Source organism: Motacilla alba, chromosome 20 (assembly GCF_015832195.1).
Source record: "Motacilla alba alba isolate MOTALB_02 chromosome 20, Motacilla_alba_V1.0_pri, whole genome shotgun sequence".
NCBI lineage: Eukaryota > Metazoa > Chordata > Aves > Passeriformes > Motacillidae > Motacilla > Motacilla alba.
Window position 1 is genome coordinate 13,480,586 of NC_052035.1, and position 22,289 is coordinate 13,502,874.

Sequence of the window (22,289 nt, forward strand, 5' to 3'; positions counted from 1 at the left end):
ATATTACTGAAGTCATAATAGTATTCCAAATGAATTCAAGAGTGCAGTTCTTGCCAAAACCTTAAATTTGATATCTCATCTTCATTTCTTAATAAAATTAAAATACCAATTACTTGTTCATAATGAATTAAAGTTTCCTGGTAGAAGCCAAACCTGACTGGCATTTTTTAAGATTCCATTCCAATAATTAATCTTGCAATGAATTGTAGTGAGAAAATTCCCTGGAATATTTAATGGGAATTTAAAGAGTTTGTGAGTTAACAGAAACATTGTTTTTCAGGCTCCTGTGTTACAGAATCCTAACTCTAAAGCAGCTTGTGATGCTCTTTCCATCCATGCATGCTTGCCCTTCATTCCATGCTAATTTTGCGTATAACTGTGCTGATTTCTGGAATTTTCCCTTGGAAGAGCAGGGTCAATCCCTCACTTGCAGCACTAATGCTGAAGCCAGCCCGTGGCATCCTCACCCTTGTTCTCACCTCCCGTTCTGGATGTTGTTTGTCAGAGCTTACCACAAAAAAAAAAAAGTTCTTGGCTCCTGCAAAATAACTCCCCAGAAAAATATCTCACCTGCCCTGCAGAATGTCTCACCTGTTTGGGGAGACCTTCCCAAAGTGTGCCCAGGCTGCTGCAGCCTGGCCCCAGGCTGTGGCTGGAGGGTTTTGCACAGCTCAGGTTGTTCTTCAGTGTGAGGGGTAAGAGATGCAGGTACATCCCTGGCCAAGGAGGAATTTAACTGGCTCCTCCTGGCTTTGTGTATCCTGATGAAATCAGGAGCCCCATCACCGAATGTTTGTACTAAAGGAAATCACACCTCATGCCCAAAAATATGAGAGGCTGGGTGGAACCAGCCTCCAGCACCTGCAGAGCTGCAGCTCCTGCCCGAGTTCCAGAGCCAGGGCTGTTCCGTGCCCTGGCTTTCCAGCATTTTGTGTGCTTTGTGCCTGTGTTTTGGATCCCAGGCATCCCAGGCTGTGTTTTGGATCCCAGCTATCCCAGCTGTGTTTTGGATCCCAGGTATTCCAGCTGTGTTTTGGATCCCAGGTATTCCAGCTGTGTTTTGGATCCCAGGTATTCCAGCTGTTTTTTGGATCCCAGCTATCCCAGCCTGTTTTTTGGATTCCAGCTATCCCAGCCTGTTTTTTGGATTCCAGCTATCCCAGCCTGTTTTTTGGATCCCAGCTATCCCAGCTGTGTTTTGGATCCCAGCTATCCCAGCCTGTGTTTTGGATCCCAGCTATCCCAGCCTGTGTTTTGGATCCCAGCTATCCCAGCTGTGTTTCGGATCCCAGACATCCCAGCCTGTGTTTCGGATCCCAGACATCCCAGCCTGTGTTTTGGATCCCAGCTATCCCAGCTGTGTTTTGGATCCCAGACATCCCAGCCTGTTTTTTGGATCCCAGCTATCCCAGCCTGTTTTTTGGATCCCAGCTATCCCAGCCTGTTTTTTGGATCCCAGCTATCCCAGCTGTGTTTTGGATCCCAGCTATCCCAGCTGTGTTTTGGATCCCAGCTATCCCAGCTGTGTTTTGGATCCCAGCTATCCCAGCCTGTGTTTTGGATCCCAGCTATCCCAGCCTGTTTTTTGGATCCCAGCTATCCCAGCCTGTTTTTTGGATCCCAGCTATCCCAGCTGTGTTTTGGATCCCAGCTATCCCAGCCTGTTTTTTGGATCCCAGCTATCCCAGCCTGTTTTTTGGATCCCAGCTATCCCAGCTGTGTTTTGGATCCCAGGCATCCAAGCTTCCTGCTGGAAGTTGATGGGAGCACATCCCTGATGATGGTGTGGGATTCCCATGGAAAACACCCAGCTCTGTGTCCCTGAGCACTGGAAGCTGCAGACACAGAAAAATCTGTTAATACCTTTAAATTCTCTCTAGTGACTCACCTGAGCTGAATGGGAATGTGAATATGGGAATGCATTTATAAATATACATATTTTTAAAGAAAAAGTTGAGGACTACAAACACAAAGAATGCAGCACCAGGCCGGTGCAGGTACAAGGATGGGACCTGGCATTCCCTCCAGCTGTCTCCACTCTTCCAGGGATCAGTTCCCATGGCTGCAGGAGCCAGGACTTGCACACACATTCACTAAAAATGAAATAATTGGTGACACAGACAATTGCTGGCCTGTGGAACTGCAGTGCTGCCGTTGCCTCAGACAGACTCATCTTTGTGTTTTGTTTCCCTGCAGGCTGCGAAAGAAACCCAGCAGACAACCAACACCAAAGTGAGTAGGAGGGGTTGAATTATCTGTGGAAAAGGGAAATTCTCAGGAAAAGGGGAATTCTCACTGGCATGTTCAGTCTTTAAGTGTTTGAATTGCTTTATCTGTGTTCTGGCTGTGCCGTGTCTTTTGCTTCCTGTGCCCAAGGAAGCAGGGCTGGAATGGCGGGGGAGAACAGGGAGAGGTGGCGCTCACCTGTCCCAGGGGATGGCTGAGCGTGCTGGAGTTGTTCCCCACAGTCTCCGTGTCCTTTCATTCCCAGAGCCCTGAGCAGCCTGCTGTCCCCTGTGTCAAAGCAGACAGGAACGTCCCTCCGTGCCAGGAGGCGCCGGCCAAGCAGAACCCGAAAGCGCCGGAGGCCGCGGCCCCCGCGCAGGGCGTGAGCACAGAGCCCCCCCGGGAGGGCACCAGGGACAAGGGCTCGGCCACCCCTCTGCCCCTCAGCAAGCTCTTCTGGAAAAAGGTGAGGGGCTGGCACTGCAGGTCACTGCTGCCAAAGCCACCGCGGGCAGCAGCTCCCGCGCGTTCAACGGCAGGGACGTGAATTTATCCGTGGTGGTTTGTGGGATTTCACTCGCTCGGGGTCACCAAATGTGGGATTTGCAGGAGTCCCAGGACGAGGGAAGAGTTGAGAATTGTGACTCCATGTTTCAGAAGGCTGATTTAGTGTATTATGATAAAAATTATATTAAAATGCTCTATTAAAACTACACTAAAAGAACAGAGAGAAAGGATTCATCAGGAGGCTGGACAGGAACAGAAAGGAATGAATGACAAAGGCTGTGACTGAGCAGAGCCTGAGCCAGCTGCATCCTTGATTGGTCATTCATTAGAAACACCTCCCATGGACCAAGCAAGGCAGCAGCTGCTGCATCCCACAGCAGCAGACAGGCATTGGTTACATTTCTGTCCTGAGGCTCCTCAGCTTCTCAGGAGAAGGAAATCCTGGCCAAAGGATTTTCATAAAGTATGTCAGTGACAGTAGTTCTCTTGGTTTTATGGAATCAGGAGTGTTATCCTCTCTCAATTCAATGCTTCTGTTAAATATCCTCCAGAGATCACAGAGCTCTTTACTAAAATGTATCATTAATAGAGATAAAGCTCTAAAACCTCGTTTCATTTCTTTGCTTTAAATGTCTGAAGAGCTGGGATCAGGGGGGTCTATTCTTACTCAGCAGAAAATGTTCTGTGACAGAGCAGATCAGGCTTTAATTTGGGGTCTCAATTGCTTAGGAAGACACATTGTTCCTCAGGTTAAATAATGATTTTAACTAAATTTAGGGCTAACTCTGAAAACACAGCTCCTGTTTCCATGATCCTTATGGTTTATAAGCTGAAGTTTATTCATTCTTCATTTCATTTCATAGAAGAGCGGTATGAAACTTTAGTGAGTCACTGGATGTTAAATAACTGCTCTTCTGGGCTTCTGCTCAAGCTCAAATCCCAGAAATTTGCTGCTTCCAAACACCCAGATGCCCCTTGAGTGGCTGCTGCTCCTGCAGCTTCTTTAGCTGAGTTTTCCCACTGGAGATGCAGTTTGGATATTTTATTTATGTAAAAAAAACAAAAACAAACCAAAGATGATTAGATACTTATAGAGTACACATGCTTGAAAATAATCAAAGCTTCAAACATTTGCCACTTGGGACTGAATTTCCTGGGGAACTGAGGGAATCAGGTGCTTGGAATGAGAGGAAAGTTGGGAAGAAGAGAGAGGGGGAGGTTTTTCTGTAGTTGTTACTGCTACAGAAACCTCCTCCTCTGAGTAGTCTGGCTTATTTGAAAACAGAGAGGGAAGCAGGATGTGTGCTGAACATCGGGATGAAATAAGGGAGAGAAGAGGCCTTCTGGCAGGCTGCTGTGTGCAGTTTCAGTGTGAAACAGCAATAAATCCAGTCTGAGTTCAGCCGTTTCTTAATGAAGTATCAAGGATTTCAAAAAAGAAAAGAAAGAGGAGAGATGTACAAAAAAACCAAAAGACAACAGGTTTGAATTCAGCTTGGTGTGAAGACTCTGTGGGGTGTTCTGCAGTGAGTTTATCTTTTTCTGGCACATTTAATGCACTGTCCTCTTGCTAGGACAGAGAATCCAAGCTCAGATAGGTGGAGAATTCAGAGTCAGGAGCAGCTTTGCTTTTGAAGTCACAAACAGCAACCACAACACTCAATAGATGCAGGATTCAGCTCCAGCTTCTCTTTCCAGGCACTCTCTTAAATATCCATCTTCTGATGAGCTTTCACTTCAAAGTGCAGCTAATGAAGTGCCTGTCAACACGTGGCAGTTAATGCTGCTGCTCTGCCTGCAGATGAATAAATATGGAAAGGGAAAATGAAAAATTCCTTATTCAGCTTCTCAGCTGGGAGCCACTTTGTATTTGCCCCATTTCCTGATCAGTCTTCATAAGAATTTTCAGAACTGTTACTCAAATATTTGCTGTGCCAGCATTTCTTTTTTATTTTTTTCTTTTTTCAGAAGGAATACTAATAGGGAATTACAGCGGGCAATTTCCAATATTTGTGTTGGAAAGCTGCTTCCAAGGCCTGGTAGATATCTGATCAGGGCAGAGAAACATGATGCTTCACGTTTATCTGATCAAAGCAGGCCAGGCCAGGGTGGAAGGTGATCAAGGCAGCATTATTTACACTGCTCTGGGATCTGTCTTTAAAAGCAGATGTGTTTGCTTTAAAAACTTGAATTTTAAGCAACTCTTGCCCTGCAACTGCAGGGAAATCATGCTCTTTTTACTGATGTGCAAACAGCAAACTGGTTGATTGCTGGGTGAAGCAGAACATGGAATCCCAGAATGGTTTGGGTTGGAGGAACCTCAAAGCCCATCCAGTGCCACCCCTGCCATGGCAGGGACACCTCCCACTGTCCCAGGGGGCTCCAGCCTGCCCTTGGGCATGGCCAGGGATCCAGGGGCAGCCCCAGCTCTGGGCACCTGTGCCAGGGCTCAGCACCCTCACAAGGAGGAATTTCCTCTGTATATCCAACCTAAATTTCCCTTCTTTCAGTGTGAAGCCGTTCCCCCTTGTCCTGCAGAAGAATTTCCTGAGGAAATGTGCAAAAATCCTTGATACTCGGAACAACTCAATCCCAGAATAGCTGCCTAACCCTAATTTAACTGGGCAGTGCTTTTTGGAGGCTGGCATTAGCTCTCAGGGTGCTTTTGTTGGTTGTGCCACCAATTGCAGAGCCAGAGCTGCAGAGACAAAGCTCCTTTGGGGCACAGCAGAGTGATCCCAACCTGCCCCTCGGATGGAGAGATCCCAGGAGCTGAGCTCTGCTTTACTGAGCCACTGCTTCCACTCTGCTCCGAATCATTTCCTTCCAGCAAATAGATGGGGAATTGATGATATGGATGTGTGAATAGGCAGAGATCCAGAGTAAAATTACTACAGATTGATTATCTCAAAGCTGTTCATAAATACGAATTAAATCTACAATTCCACGGGGAAGTGGGATGTGCTGCAGCCCTCTCATGTAGCAGGGCATACGGAATATTTATTCCCTCGTCATTCTTCTCCCTGTTGCCCCACCCCCAAAATGTTGTTTCTTCCACAAAAGAGGAGTCAGGAACAAAGCAAAATCTCTCCTGCTGCTGTAGGAGTCCATGGTGAGTCCCCTTCCTGAATGTGGAGCTCCCTGCAACTTAAAAACATGACAGAACCAAAAGGTGTGATGGAATACTGAATAAATATATTGGATGGCTTCTGTATGAAGGACCAAATAAACTGGGATTTTATTTGCTCAGAAAGGGACATGACAACAGCACACAGAAAAACTGCTGTAAAGGGGACCAGGAAATATCCTTGTTCACAGTAAAAGTGGCAGAGTCCAAATAAAAGAATGTGGTGATAAATAAGAATAAACGAGTGACAGGACAGGGGGAATGGCTTCAAACTGGCACAGAGGAGGTTTGAATGGGATATTGGGAAGGAATTGTTCCCTGGGAGGGAGGTGAGGTTCTGACACAGATTCCCAGAGGGGCTGTGGCTGCCCCATCCCTGGAAGTGTCCAAGGCCAGGTTTCACCAATTAATAGTGTCCATGGTGTGTTTCAAATCATCTTAATTCTGCTTTTGAGTGCAAATTCCTGAGTGTGCTTTTTCTTGTATTTACTGCATTTACTTGAGCCTCATCTCCTCAGGACAGCATTGCTGTGTGTAATTTCATTTTCATTCTTTTTGCATTGTAATCAAAGCTGGGCTCTTGTGATTGGGAGCCAGCAACTCAAGGAAGGTTTTTCTATTTATGTAAACTGGTGGGATTTTAACACTCGTTTACTTATTTTCAATTGGGATTAATCAAATTCCTGCAGCAACACAAAGAGAACGGCGAAGCTGAGGATGTTTTATGCCGTTTGATTGTAAAATTTTAAGAAATCAACCAGCTCCTCATGGATTGAGTCAGAACGTTTCTCCACTTTATTCCCAACCCCAGAACTCCTCGGAAGAAGCAGAGGCCGTGAGCAATGAGAAGGCAGAGGTGGCTCTCGAGGCCCCCGTGGCTCCCGACAGGGACGAGAGCAAGAGCCCAGAGAGCGCCGAGGTGAAACCGCGAGGGGCGGAGAGCAAAACGCCCAAGGCAAACCTCAGGAAGTTCTTTAAGCTGGTAAGAGCAGCTTTGCCCTTCGGGGGCTCAGAGAGCTGGGGAGAGGCTTGGAAAACACCTTGCCTTTGTATGGGAGGGCGCGGGGATGCTCGGGGATGAAGGGTGCTCAGGGATGAGAGGTGCTCAGGGATGCTCAGGGATGCTCAGGGATGCTCAGGGATGAAGGTGCTCAGGGATGCTCAGGGATGAGGGGTGCTCAGGGATGAGTGATGCTTGGGGATGCTCAAGGATGCTCAGGGATGAGTGATGCTTGGGGATGCTCAAGGATGAGGGGTGCTCAGGGATGGGTGGTGCTCGGGGATGAGGGGTGTTAGGGGATGCTCAGGGATTGAGAGGTGCTTAGGGATGCTCAGGGATGAGGGATGATCAAGAATGAGGTATGCTCAGGGATGCTCAGAGATGAGGGATGCTCAGGGATGCTCAGGGATGAGGGATGCTCAAGGATGCTCAGGGATGAGGGATGCTCGGGGATGCTCAGGGATGAGGGATGCTCGGGGATGCGCAGCTGGGACTTCTTCCCGCATCCCCCCGCGCATTCCCCGTCCTGCATCTCCCTCTCGCGGCTCCTCCCGGAACGTCCCGAGTGCTCCGGTGGCCCTTTCCCCGCCGAGGCGGCCCAGGGAGCTCCAGGGGTGGCGACACCGAGGATGCTCCGCTTCACAATCCGCACCGTCCCGCGGTGGGAAGCTCCTGGAGGAGCCCATCTCCAAATCCATCTCCCGCTGGCCACGGCACTGTCAGTCCTCCTGTGCCGTGTCCTGTCCTGCTCTGGCTTTGGGGAGCTGTGTTTTTAGTGGCACGGCTGGTTTTGGCATTAATGTAGGTTCGGTACACTGGCACCTGACAGGAAAGGAGGCTGTCACTCCTGCAAGGTCCATCAGGTGGGGAAGAGGAAAGGCAGAAAGCAGAATCTAATCCTGCTTCCCAGAGGAAAACTGTTCCCAAACCATCTGCAGTCCCTGTGCTGGCCTGCTTTCCCAAATAATCAAACTTTCAGGCAATAAATAGCATTTAGAATTGAGGATAACTGTGTTGTCACAACTATTGATGAAAGTGTAGCAGGGTACTGGCTGTCCCCACCCTCCTCCCTTTGACAACATCCCGACCCACCCTGCTCCCTGCTGAAAACCTTGTGGGCAGCCTTGGCCAGCCCAAGTGACCACAGGCAAGGATGAGAGGTCAGCAGAGCTCTGGCAGAAATCCTTGGGATTGTTTCGTCCTCGTCTCACTGGCAGCAAGAGGGAGCTTTGTCTAGACCTCAAGGTCATTACTCTGTTTTTGGTTAAAAATAATCATAGCAATAAAAATACGAGGTGGGTTAGAGAGGTTGGCTAAAGCAGGGCTATTTTTACTGGGTTTGGGGTGTTTATAGGGGAAAAGGTAACACTGATTGCTGTTTAAGCAGGTTTTTTTTCCTAAAAGGCATTTGAGGACTTGCTAGAACACAAATGCAGAGCAGATCTTATCAGAGCCCATCCTCAGGCACTCTGGACAGGCTTTGTCCCCAGCACAGACCACACTGTGCCTCCTCCCCCGCAGCTCTGCAGCCTCCTGCACAGATCGAGCTCCCCGAGCACAAACCCGTGCCAGGCTGGGCAGTGGCACCTTCCAGGGACAGGGTTTCCTCCTCAAGAGCCATGAATTGTCACGGAGCAGTTTCATTTTCTCTCCTGCTGCTGCCACGCATTGATTTCTGCGGTTTTGCAGGAGAGGCAGGGTGGCAGTAACCCCATCTGAGGGCCCAGGCTGGTGCTGCTGTGCTCCACGTTACAAACGCAGAGCTGCAGCAAACCACAGTTCCGCCTGAGATAAATTTAGAACAAAAGTCACATCCTCTCATTGTTTTCATTGAACTTCTGCAATGAAAAATGACATTTAAGTTTGGGCACTCTGAAGTCCTGCAGTTTATTTTGCGCTTTGCTGCTGAGCTCTGTGGATTCTGTGGCACCCAGGAGAACACATTGAGCCCTCCAACACATTTTAAACACAAATGCTCATCCCTGTTGTCCCTTTTGTAGCACTAATTGTAACTTGAGCTTAACCTAATTCTCACAAAGCTTGTCCTATTTACTCAGTTTGGTCAAACGGGGGTTTCTCACTTTTAAATCTAGATGGAAATGGGTTTTTACCTTAAAAAGATACTTCAGAGTCAAGGTTTGCACTGAGTGACCTTCCAGTGCTGCAGCCTCAGGCTCTGCCTGGATCGGCCTGGCTGGGAAGTGTGGGAAGCAAGGAGGATTATTACTTAGAGGTTTAAGGGCTGCAGGAATAAACTGGAAAGCAAAAATCAGGATTAAATGGATGCTGATGACAAAGTATGGAAACATCTCTCTAAAGCTGAGTGGGCTTTAATTATTCACACGCACTTAGTAGGGTGGATAAACAGAGAGCAAGTCCCACTAGGTCTTGTAGGACAGATTTGCCTCTGGAAAGCAAGGAAAAGCTCTTTCCTAGAAAACTCCAGCAGCAGGGCTGACAGCAGGCTCTTGTTCAGCGGCTGAAATGATCCCTGCTCAGGCCTTGATGGGAAACCTGACTGGCAAGAGACAGACCCTCAGAACAGAGCCAGCAAAACCCCCCCTGGAGATGGGGATATTTCCAAAGTGGAGCTGCTGAAGTGCCTTCCAGCCTTGATCCCGGGCAGTTTCCAGCCTGAATGAAGGCCTCAAACAGGGCCCTTTGTTGTTTTAGTCAGTCAAGGGTGATGGAGGGACGCCCCGTTCACAAGAGGGAGATGGTCCCAGCCCCAGACACCACGTAAGTGGACTTTGTGTTCTTGGCCTGGACTTCTTCATCCCCTGGTGATGGGTTCTTGTCACCTCCTCCACACAGCTCTGCCTCTTGAGATGTAAAAGTCCCTGAAAGGAAAGTGCTACACTCACTGAGCTTCGTATATTGACACATAACTTCTCTGTTTCTTTTATCTGTTCATAATATTAAACAAGATTTTTAGAGTCAACATAATTTTTTTTTTAAAAGAAGCTTTTTCCGGGTGTGTTCCTTCTCTTAAAATAATCAGTGGGTTTGTGTTCAGTCTTCTTCCTCTCTCTTGCTGCTTTTTGACTTTCTGCAAGAACCTTGGCTCAGGCAGTGGAACTGAATACACACAGAATTATTTTTACTTTGTTGATTTACTTGTCTTCTGAGGAAAGAATCATTTAGGTGGAAACTCTACAAAAGAGAACTGAGAATGAGAATGAAAACTGTTCACTGCGATGTAACAAAACCCATGGAAATATTTGTTTCTTGTTCTGTTTTTGTTTCTTTCGCTCTGTGTTCATAAAATCTCAACCCAACCTTTGGGTGTGGTATTTTCATTCTATTCTTCACGGCTTTCAAAATGCTTCAGAAAAATCATATTTTCATTAGAAATACAAAGTCTGTTAATTTGAGAGTCAAACCCTCATCTGCTGCAAGTGAAGATATCCAGAAGAATTCATCTCTCAGTAATGGGAACTAAAACAAGGTTCTGTCTATAGACAGTTTCCTTTAAGAGGAAAACTGAAGTTGCATTCAAAACTGTCATTTCAGAATTTCCTTTTTTTAATAGCTGTAAAATTATATCTCTCTCTTCCTATTTTCACAATGTCTGATGACAGCAAGGTTAATTTTTATGAATTATGTCCCTAAAAGCATCCTAAATATAGAAGGGCCTTGTCTTGTGACACTTAATCCTTATTTCATACAAGAGCTTTGTGAAGTGATCTGGGTAAGACACCAAAAGTTCCAGCCCTGGATCTATTTTATTGTTTTAATGAGCAGCCAGCTTCCTTCCATTTCTGTAAATCAGTTTATTGTTCTTCCTCCTTCTCTCCCTTGCCCTGGTGTGAAGTAAAACAGTTTTATTCCTCAGAGGAGCCCATGGAAAACTGGATCTGTTGCTGACTTCTTCCTTTTTTGGGGATTTCTGTGAAAGGATTTCCTTAGATTATGCTGTAGTGTCTCTGGAACGCTGTTATTCTTCTCCCCTTCCCATCCCTGCCACTCTGCACCCTCCAGAAATTTCAGCACCGCTCCAAAACCACAGAAATCCTGGGCTCAAAAATCAGCCTTGGCCCAAGGTCTCCTCTAAGATAACGGGGAAAATGCTGTCCATTTTTGTTTTTTTTATTTCAGTGGCACTGCTAATGTTGGGGGAGGCAAAGCAAACTGCCAGGAGCAGCTCCCCTTTGGAATAAGGAGCATTAACATCTTTCATTATTCACTGGCCTCACTCCGCATTTCCTCAGCTGCTCCCATCAATAGCAAATCTGCCAATTTCCTGCCTTTCAAGGTTAATATGAAACACCTCAAAGAGATGATCTGATAGGGTTTGAGTTGGGTATTTTTTTTGCCTGGAAAATGTATTATGAATATTTTTTAAGAAGTGTTTAGTCTGCCTGACATCAAAGGCCCCACCTGCTCTCAGCCGTGGGGACGGTTCTGCTTTGGCTGCAGCGCTCTCAGGCACGTGTGGGGAGGGAAGCTCTAATTTTACACCCACAGAGCAAAGCCACAGATTTCACAGAGTGTTTCTGCGGGTTCCAGGCTCCTCTGGCCCCTCTGAACTCGGCTGTGTCTGGGCTCAGTCCCAGAGCTGTGCTTGTTGCTGCAGAGGAGGTGAACATTTGCAGTTTCACCTGAGAATCGTTTCGAAGGTGAGCTGAGGCCAGCTCCAGCGAGAAGGGTCTTGGGAAGCAACTGCTCAGAGCTGCCAGAGTTAACTGAGCCAGGGACAACTTTCAATCTGCTTTGTGCCCATCCTCGTGCTGGGAGAGCTCCTGCATCCCCTGGGCACTGCAGTGTCACTTCCCAGCTGAGGTGACACAGGTGGGGTGTGAGTGGTGTCTGTGAGCCCAGACCACGGCTCTGCTCTCCCCTGACCCCACTGAACCTGCTTTAAAAATGTATAAACCTGCTGATCCCCCCCCTTCACGTTCTCCTGCACAAAGACTGGATTTTTTAAGTCTAAGAGCAGAGCAATCCAGGTATGAGGAAATATTTACCACATATACCAATCTCTGGAAAAAGAAATCATTCCAAAAGCTCACATTGAGTCTCCTGGTCAAGCCTGACTGTGTTCAATGGGATCTGTGATTTAAACATGGAACTTTTTAAAGATTGGGTAGCGAGAAAAGCTGAATTGAGTGAAAAAGGCAAAGCAGCAGGATTGTTGTCCCCTCTCATTCTTGTTCCCCCAGAATCAGATAGGCTTGAACGTTTTTTATTTTTAAATACAAGAGGTGCATTTGCATTCTGTTTCTCTAATGTTTCTGCTTTCAGGGTTTTCTCTGAAATCATGGTATCTAAAAATGTTTTTGTTTTGAATGAAAGCTAAGCCTGGCGTGTGAGCACATAACCCCAGGCCTTCAGAAGAACACCAAATATTTCAAGACTAATGGTAAAATTCCCAAAGCTGGAAAAATACACAGCATTAAGCTTGGGCCATGGCCTGGGGGCAGATGTGAGATTTCCAGCTTTTCAACATGGCAAATTTGTGCTGTTTTAATGATGGCAATAAATAAAGCCATATGGGTTTGGGGTTTGTTTTTGGGTTTTGTTTTTTTCCATGAAAAAAGAAGAAAATCCTATTTGCAAACAGATTTCCTGCCTAAAACACCCTCATTTACTACTTTCCAAGCAGTGACGATGTCATGGTCTGATCCTTTGGTTGCCAGATATGATTTTTCTTGTGTGAACTTCAAATATATCCTGAACTTCTCTGAGTTCCAGGATCTCCCCTTTGCTCTAGACAGGTCCTTTGTGATTGTGGTTTTTTTTGGAAGATCTCCTGTCTCTTCTTTTGCACTTGTACATGAAATTTTCTATTATATTCTGGCTTTCCACAGCCAAACCCTGTGTTGATAATTTTTGGGTGGAGTGCTGCTCCTTCACAGGGAATGGCTTTTCATCCTTTGCTTTATGGGGTATTTTGATTTTTGTCCTCTCTCAGATCACTCCCTTGCACTTTCTGGGTGCTTTCCCTGCTCGGGGTGCAAACTCTGGGGGTACTTCAGTGGGCAGTGGCTCTCAGTGATGTTCCCTGCCTCCTCGAGCAGCTCCAGCAGACACTTCAGGGAAGTTGTTCAGGCAGGGATGGTCTGATCCTGCAGTCTTTGCTCATGGAATTCCATCAGCTCCCTGTGAGCCCTTCCCTGAGCCAACACTGCAGGAGTTCCTCCCACCCTCTGGAAATGCAACCCTGCTGGGCAGCAGGACTCCTCCTGCCAGGTGGCTTTTCATTTTTTTAATTATTTTTTTTCCCTAACATATTTATGGCTTTCCTTCTGAACTCCTTCTGTTCCCCACTAAAAATAACCTGTTTGAAACCGCTGCAGACTTTGAACGCCACGGAGAAGCCTCTCGCCCCATCTGAGAGCGACCCTGGGGGCCCAAGGAGCAAAGAGGGCTCCAAAGACAAGAAGTCCACGGTGGAGCTGGGCAAGCAGAAGGGCAGGGAGCAGCCAGAGCCCCGGGAGCAGCCAGCAGCTGAGCCTGACTCCATCCACAACGGTGGGGACGCCAAGGAGCCCTCCTACAAGAAGACAGAGAAGAGGCAGTCCCTGGGAGGGTTTTTTAAAGGCCTTGTATGTTCACTTCTCTTCCTTTTTTTGCTGTTTTCCAGCTGGTTTGGGCACAATCCACGTGGGATTTGTGCTTCAATTTCACCAGCAGGGCTTGGACCGAAGAACAGCAAGGTTTTGGGAAAGGGAGGAAAATTCGGGCCTCGGGGTGCTGATTGAAGCAGGGATGGTTTGGTTTGCCCTGGGGGTGCTGGTTGAGGCAGGGATGGTTTGGTTTGTCCTCGGGGTGCTGATTGAGGCAGGGATGGTTTGGTGATTGGTCCTGGGGGTGCTGATTGAAGCAGGGATGGTTTGCCCTCTTGAAGCAGGGGTGGTTTGGTGGTTTGCCCTGGGGGTGTTGATTGAGGCAGGGGTGGTTTGGTGGTTTGCCCTCTTGAGGCAGGGGTGGTTTGGTGATTTGCCCTCTTGAGACAGGGATGCTTTGCCCAGGAGGATCTGGAATTGCTGGCACAGCGCTGGGTTTGGGGTTCATGCCTTGGCTATGGGATGACTCAACGTTCTCACAAACTGCAAGGCGTTCATGAAGGGAACGTGGAGGTGGGGCTTTTTGTGGGTAAAATGGGAGCAGGAGATGTTGAAGAGGGGAGCCAGCAGCTCACCCTGCCTGTGCTCACCCAACAGCTCCTATTCTGGATTTGAACACCACCCTCTCCTGGATCTGAGTCCCCTGGCAGTGGCACAGAGCAGGAATGCAGATTCAACACTGCAGCTCCAGCCTCTGCTCCCAGCTGGGCTAAATGCTGGAGTTTTGGCTACAAATGCTGGAATTTTGGCTAAAAATGCTGGAATTTTGGCTACAACTAGAGCCATTTATGCAAGCAAACAGCATCAGTGCCCAGCAGCAGGGTTTGAGCACAGATAAGGCTGTTCCTATGGTAAAAGAGATTAATTTATAAGCTGTAGCAAATGTATTTAGGGAGTCTTTGGAAGATTAGATTAGAAAGGAAAAGAAAGGGGGGAAAAGATTAATAACATTGTTTCCTGAGCTGGAATAACTCATAGTCCAGTTGTCAGGAGCTGGGAATGCTCAGCACGTGGAAAGTATTCGGATTTTTTCTGATCAGAGTATGTGCTGCACTAACCCAGGCTTCTCCTGAGCAAAATCTGGGGAAAAAAAAATACTCCAGCACCACGATTTTGCTGTGTGTGCCCCTTCAAATGCTCTGCCCAAATGTTCCAACCTTGCTGTCACAAAGCCACAAGCTGGTGGGAGCTGAGCTCCAGAATCCCAGGGCAGAGCTGGAGTTTGTCCCTTAAAAAAGGCAGAACAAAGTTCTTTCTTTCACAAGAAAGAAGGGCTTGGAAATTCCAGTTCAACAGGAATCATCAGCCAGCCTGATCTTCCTGCTTTAAGCAGCAACCACCTTGAAAACGGGTGCAGCAGGAGACTGCAGCGAGCAAAGAAGTGACCTCTGCAAAATGGGCGCTAAATGAGGAAAATGGGGATTATCTCCAAGGAGAATCCTCCTCTCCTGGCTCCTCCCTCCACCCTTTTATAGGAAGACAGGCGAATCGTGTCATCTCATTCCCTGATCAGTTTAGGAGTGACTTCATGGTGCTCAGACAGGAGCTGGAGCTGGCAGACCCCATTGCTCCTGTCACGTGGGGAATCCTTACCTGGTGTGGGGGTTTTTAGGGTTTCTGGGTAAATTTGGAATGAGTAGCACACGTAGTATTGGTTGGTGGAGAAAAGATGGATTTGCTGCTACCTGTTAATGGCCAAACCCTTTCATTCTGCTCTAGAGCATCCTCCAAACTCACCATCAGGGCAAGCAGAAGCAGAGCCACTGCTGCCAGCTGAGCTGCACAAGGTTACAATCAGTTTCCGATGGGATTTTTCAGTCCATTGTGATTTTTGGCTGCTCTTTCTCATACTTAGATCCTCCAAGGTGAAACATTAGAGGAGGATCAGTGAGGTGGAGCCTTATCAGGGTAAAAACCTGGCTGGTTTTACTCCCCTGAAGGGCATGAGGAAGTCGAGACCTTTCACTCTCCATGTGTAACTCAGAATCCTCCCGCAGTGGTGACTCAGGTTTCCAGGGAGGGACAGTTCACGCATTATTCTGCCTGGTTCCTATCCTAGGGAAAGCACAGAGGCACCTTTAGCTTTGTCATGCTGGAATTTCTGCTTAGCAAGGCATGATTTGGGTTACAGGCAGCACTGACACCCCACAGCAGGAACAGTGACCTCAAACACTGAGTGTGGGTCCGTTTTGCTCAAGTTTTGGCAGCTTCAAGGCCAGCAAAATTAGGTCAAGCACCTTAAACCAGAGCCAAGTTTTTATCAGTTAGTGAAAAATGTAGTTGGTATAGTCAGAGCTATACATTTCCTTCATCTAAGCTGGATTAGTGTCTTGGAGTGGTTCCAAACCCAGAATTATGTTTGCAGTGTAAAAAAAGCTTTATCACTCGAACATTGTCGAATACCTGTCATGCATAAAAGTATTTAATGTTCCTTTAACCTGGAGCAGAGCAGGGCTGGCTATAATACACCATTCATCATGCCTGAAGGACTCTTAGCAGGGCTGCAGGGAAGCATTTAGGGCAGGGGAATGTTAAAGTTATACCAAAACTCCAGCACTGCACACACACAGCAGCCTGGCTCTGCTGTGAGCCCAGCTCCTGACTACAATTGTTCCATGCCACTTGAGAGACAATGATATTAAAATAAACCCCACATTTAGGCAGGACCTTTGTGTGCTTCTCATGATGCAGATGGTGCTCATATATTTGTGCATACTCAATGAAGAAAAGCGGGGAGATTAAATCAGGGGAAACATCTGGCAGCAAAAGTCTCGGACACAATTCCAGACTTGACCGTTCAGAAACACTTGGAAACGTTTCTAAAGGTGCCTCTCTTGTTCCACAGGGCTCCAAAAGGATGTCGGATGCAGAAGTGCAGACAGACCCCGTGTCCATCCTCCCTGCTGGGAAATCCAAGTAGTGCCCAGCCGTGGCTGCTGCAGGGAGGCTCAGCAGCTCTCGGGAGCTCCAGGAACGACTCCTTTCTGGCAGCAGGAACGACTCCTTTCTGGCAGCAGAAATGACCTTTCTGGCAGCAGGAATGACTCCTTTCTGGCAGCAGAAATGACCTTTCTGGCAGCAGGAATGACTCCTTTCTGGCAGCAGAAATGACCTTTCTGGCAGCAGGAATGACCCCTTTTCCTTCCCACGGCTGCCACAAGCGCCCGAGGCTGAAGCAAGCTCCGGGTGCCATTGCAGGTTGTCACTGGCAGGGTTTGTTCCTCACCTGTAGGAAGCAGCTCTCCAGAACCCATGAGGTGTGTGCAAGGTAAGGTGCTGGGGATGGTCTGAGGTGTGCAGAGGGGAGGGTAAGTCAGGTACGAGGGTGGCAGAGAATTCAGTAAATTGAAAAAGATGCAGAAAAAGCAAGCACATGACAGAGGAGGGCAGCGAGGCACGGGCAGAGAATCCTCTTGAAAGCAGCCAGGAAAACACAAATCCCCCGGAGAAATGTCCTGCTTCAACAACGAGTCACTTCTGCTGGGGTTTCGACAGAGCTGGAATTAGAGCTGAGCCCTTCAGCCTGGCAGAACCCGTGGTGATCAAGTCCTGCTTCCTCTTGGTTATTAATGGAAATTAAAACGCTAAAATGCAAAGGCTTGGCGGGACTGGGACAGCTCCTGTCTCGGCCGGGCGGGGTGGGATAACAAATTAAAAGCTATTTAAGGTTCTAATAGGACACAAGAGGGCAGCCCCGTCCCCTAACGCCGGGCTGTGCCTGCCAGCCCGGAATTAATGTTCCTTAGATCATAGGAAAAACCTAGTTGTTCATCCTGATGTTTGTTTATATCCATACTTGTAATTAATCCTAATAAAAACCAAAATCAAAGCTGCCCAGGCAGCTCTCTGCTTCACAAGACTCCTGTAATAACTGTAGTTAATAAATTTTACAGAAAATTAAGATTTCTGTTCGTTCAATCCTAGCCTGTACAGGGAACCAGGGGCCTGATGCTGTAATCCACACTGATCTTAATGCTGCAATACTGTATATTTTGACATCCTTATCTTTAAATAAACTAATACTTACCCTTTGAAACAAAAATCAGCTGCTGCTTCAATTTTCAAGCCAAGTTTGTTGTTTACATCCCCGTGGTCTGATGATTGATGTGACATTAAGGCACAAACCAGCACAGACAAACCTTGCTGTGGAGGGAACAGTTGTTGTGTTATCTGTATTTGAGTGAAGACTGCACCTGGAAAGCGAGGGAGAATTCTGTAAATTCTGCACAGTTATGTTTCTAATCAGAGAGGACAGAGGTGCAGAGCCCCAGCAGTTCAGTGGCATTTTGGCTCTGGGTTCTGCAAACCTGCAGGTGTGGGGTGCCCAGCCAAGACTTGCAGCTGGTTCTGTGCACAGAGAGCACACACCAAGGGTTCTGTAGTTATAAAGGCACTTTCTGCTCCCTCCCTGGCACTTGGATGCCCTGGAAAGGGATGTCAGTCCATGGTGATTGCTCCCAGGTTTCCAGCCTGACCCACAGCTCCTCCTTGTTTGGTTCCTCCTCTGGTTCTGTTTGATTCCTCCTCTGGTTCTGTTTGATTCCTGATTCCCCCTCTGGTTCTGTTTGATTCCCCCTCTGGTTCTGTTTGATTCCTCTGGTTCTATTTGATTCCTCTGGTTCTGTTTGATTCCTCTGGTTCTGTTTGATTCCTCTGGTTCTGTTTGATTTCCCCTCTGGTTCTGTTTGATTCCTCTGGTTCTGTTTGATTCCTCTGGTTCTGTTTGATTCCTCCTCTGGTTCTGTTTGATTCCTCTGGTTCTGTTTGATTCCTCCTCTGGTTCTGTTTGATTTTTCCTCTGGTTCTGTTTGATTCCTGTGGTTCTGTTTGATTCCTCCTCTGGTTCTGACTCCCCCTGCCAAGAGCAGCTTTGCAGAAGCCACTCAGCCACACGTGGAAGGAGAGGAAGAAAGGTCTTAGGAGAAGCATCCCCAGCTCGGGGAGTTTCCGCATTCCACCCGGATCTAAGGAACATTAAATGCAGCTTTCATGTCCAGGAAAGCTTACCAAGTCATTTGGAAATCAAAGCTTTGGAAGGGCTGCAGCCCAGGACAAAGGAGAAGAGCAGCCAAGGCCATACATTGCATTTGGAGCCCGTTGTCAACAAACAGGCTCTGGTTTAATGCTTTGGAGCACAACTGGAGCAGATCACACTGATCAAGGGTCTCAGGGTGTGTTTCATGGGGGCATTTTGGAAGGGTTTTAAGCATCTGATAAATAGAAAACAGAACGGATCAAACCTGCACGTTTTAATGCAAGAAATGCTGGCTTACAGCACACAGAGGTTTATTTGCCCCTCAGGAGGAGCAGTTCCCAGCGGGGTTCTCGGTGTCCACCCCAGGAGCTGAGCTCAGCTCCCACTCTTCATTCCCGGGAGGGCTGCAGAGCCATAAACTCCTCCAGCTCCCTCCCTGCTGGCCGTGCCAGGGCAGGGGATCTGACCAGGACCTTGCCCTTGGAAGCTGAAGGTCCTTCACTGCAGGGGCTGAGTCTGCCCACACTGAGCCAGGCCCTGACTCGCAGGTTTGTGTTTCACAGCTCTGCACCCTCAACGTGTTCTGAGAGCACCTGGACACCTTTTGGGATGTGAATGGTCACAGCTGGCTTTAAGGCCACTCATGCAACACAAGCCATGGTTTCCTGCGTGGACGGGTGGTGTGACAGGAGATACACACAGAGGGGTCCTGGCTGTGGGACTGAGCCCGTGGAGGCTGGAGTGGCTCTGAATTCTGTGCAGACACACAATCTGAGAAAATCAGTGAGAAATCTGGATTTGTTACAGACTCCACCTCTTCTGGATAACACGCCCTGGGCTTTACTGGCAATTTCAGCAGCTCAGCACTTCTGAGAACACAAAAACAGGAAATTCTGCAGCAGCCCTGACGAGGCTGAAGATGCTTACGAATTCCTTAAAGAAGTGTCGTTTTCTGGAAACAAATTATCAAAAGCCTCGAAGAAGAATAAACCTCTTATCAGCACTCTTTGCTTTGACTTCATCATTTCCTATTAAATCTGTCACCTGCTGAAGGGCAGAGGAAAGAACCTCCTGCACAGGAAGCACCAGAGATTTGACTTTAAACCGGAAAGGGACAAAGTCCAAATTCCTTCTTTATCACATCCCAGAGTGAGCAGGTGATGCAGAGCCCGGCAGTGCCCCTTCACCTGCCTTTGCACACAGCAAGGGCCTTTATTCTGATCACAGTCCCTTATTCTGATCACAGTCCCTTATTCTGATCACAGACCTTTATTCTGATCACAGACCTTTATTCTGATCACGGGGATGGTAAGGACAGCCCTCAACAATGGCATTTAAAACACAATTAGAATTTTGCAGACTCATCTCTGTGCACCACTTTCAGGGATGTTTGTGATCACTTCCTTGGAGTTGGTTGGAAAACAGAAGGGAAGTGGGGATTAAGCTGCAGAGGTTTCACTTTTTTTTTTTGCTGTCAGCAGTTTCGAGTCCATTGGAGAAATAGATTCTGAGCTGGTACAGGCTGCAGTTTTATTCCTTCAGTAAGTGAATCTGAGGTAGCCCAGAATGCTGGGACTCCACCATCACAGGAAGCTTTTCTCTCTGCAGCTTTTGAGCCCTGGCAGTGGCTGCCATGAGAGAAGGAAAAGGATTGCTTGTGAAAAATTTGCTTGTAAAATTGAGCTGAAGCAATCTTTTTTTCCTGTTTTTAAAAATTTTTAATTTTTTTTTTTTTACCCACTGCTTCACTTATTGAAAAGCCACATAATTATCAAATGCCCCGTTCAGGAACCCTTCATCAAATTCAGTAATCAGGGCCAGATAACTTTATTACTCCCTGCTTATTGCCACAAAATGCTCTATCAACATTCACAACCCCAGCCACGGAGCAGAACCAGTCTTAGATGTTAGAGAAAAAACTCTCTTTACCCCAAGAACCCAGGACTGGGCCACAGCAGCAGGATTTTGGTGCTTCCAGCAGTGAGTGGAGCAGCCCTGCCAGAGACACAACCACACAAATTTCATGCCAGTGAGACTAAATCCATGCAAAGGCTTTTACTGCCGTTGTGACTACACTCAGAAATATTTTTTTTTGCTCTCTTCTCCCACTTTGTTGCCTCCACACAAGTAAAACAGCCAGGTAAAAATCAGATTTTGCCTGTGCCAATCTGCTGAGGGGGCCCGCCGGTGCCGTGGGGCACAGAAGGGGTTAAGGGCTGCACTGATCAGCCCAGTTGGGCTCATTCGGGAGGTGATGGGAAGGTTTAATCCCCGAAGGGATGGGGAAGGGAGGCAGAGCTCCAGGAGCTGCTGGAGGGAGGGCTGGCTGTCCCCAGGAGCAGGTAAGAGCTGTGCCCAGCCCGCTCTGGGGGTTTTGTGTGTTTTGGTGCCTTTGCAGTCTTTTTGTGGCTTCCCAAGGAGACAGCAGGGTTTTATGGTTCCAGCTTTTTGTGGAGTGGCTCTCCTGTGGTTTGTGGGGTGCTTCCCCCATGGTTTGGGCTGATTCCCCTGGAGTTTGTGGGGTGGTTCCCCTGGACTGATTCCCTGTGGTTTGTGGGGTGGTTCCCTTGTGGTTTGGGCTGATTCTCCTGGAGTTTGTGGGGTGGTTCCCCTGGACTGATTCCCTGGAGTTTGTGGGGTGGTTCCCCCTGCAGTTTGTGGGGTGATTCCCCCATGGTTTGGGGTGGTTTTTGCCTGGAGTTTGTGGGGCGGCTCCCCCATGGTTTGGGCTGATTCTCCTGCAGTTTGTGGGGTGATTCCCCTGGACTGATTCCCTGTGGTTTGTGGGGTGATTCCCCCATGGTTTGGGGTGGTTTTTGCCTGGAGTTTGTGGGGTGATTCCCCTGGATTGTTTGGGGTGGTTCCCTCTGGAGTTTGTGAGGTGATTCCCCTGTATTTTCTGGGGTGGTTCACCCATGCTTTGGGCTGATTCCCTGGAGTTTGTGGGGTGGTTCCCTCTGGAGTTTGTGGGGTGGTTCCCCGGGACTGATTCCTTGTGGTTTGTGGGGTGATTCCCCCATGGTTTGGGCTGATTCTCCTGGAGTTTGTGGGGTGGTTCCCCCTGGATTGTTTGGGGTGATTCCCCCTGGAGTTTGTGGGGTGCTTCCCCTGGACTGATTCCCCTGGAGTTTGTGGGGTGCTTCCCCTGGACTGAGTCCCTGGAGTTTGTGGGGTGATTTCCCTGGACTGATTCCCCTGGGTTTTGTAGGGTGGTTCCCCCATGGTTTGTGGGGTGGCTCCCCTGGCAGTGCTGTGCAGCTCCTTGGCTCCATCCCCACCAAACCCCACTGTTTGGGAAGTGCTGCCCACCTGTACCCCAGCACATCCCTCTGCTCTCCCACCTTTTTGCTGCAAGCCAAAATGTGGCCTCGGCCACCTCATTCAACCCTGAGAGCATAAATAACTCCGAGCTCCTTAAATATCTATTTGAAGGTGAATGGCAATGCTAAAATGTGAATTTAGCGGTGCCTGGAAGTACAGGGGAACATTTGTCACGGAAATAACCACTTTTTAAAGTTGCCTTTCCCTGTAAAACGTGCTGGGAAGGAGGGGATGTGACACTAAAGCCTCTGAGAGAGCCAAACAGGGCTGGAATTAGAGTTTTGATGTGAAAAGATGATGGATTTTGGTGCATCAGCATCAGAAAAGCTTTCTTGGTGAAGGAAATTGTGAAATGCTCTTCCTTGGGTTAATCTTGGTGGGGGTTTTTTTTCTGTTTTATCAATTCTCAGCAAACAAAATTCTCAGCATCACTTAAGTTTGTAACTTGATTAGTGCAGGGAGATTGAGAAATGGTGTAAAAGGAACCTGAATTCCAGCATCAGAAAAGCTTTCTTGGCGAAGGAAATTGTGAAATACTCTTCCTTGGGTTAATCTTGGTGGGAA

At 47.9% G+C, this 22,289-nt stretch overlaps 1 protein-coding gene across 4 annotated transcripts in view; it reads left to right on the plus strand.

Moving 5' to 3' along the window:
* BCAS1 (brain enriched myelin associated protein 1) overlaps nt 1–17,471 on the plus strand; it is a 36,502-nt gene extending 19,031 nt beyond the window's left edge. For 3 of the 4 annotated variants that reach the window (XM_038159323.1, XM_038159326.1, XM_038159324.1), the window contains 6 exons: nt 2,197–2,232; nt 2,492–2,692; nt 6,672–6,842; nt 9,534–9,599; nt 13,160–13,408; nt 16,275–17,471. In XM_038159323.1, coding sequence (XP_038015251.1) covers nt 2,197–2,232; nt 2,492–2,692; nt 6,672–6,842; nt 9,534–9,599; nt 13,160–13,408; nt 16,275–16,349 — 798 coding nt within the window. In that variant the 3' untranslated portion in view covers nt 16,350–17,471. The remainder of the gene's footprint in view (nt 1–2,196; nt 2,233–2,491; nt 2,693–6,671; nt 6,843–9,533; nt 9,600–13,159; nt 13,409–16,274) is intronic. The other variant, XM_038159325.1, reaches the window with a different exon arrangement.
* The last annotated feature ends 4,818 nt before the right edge of the window (nt 17,472–22,289 follow it).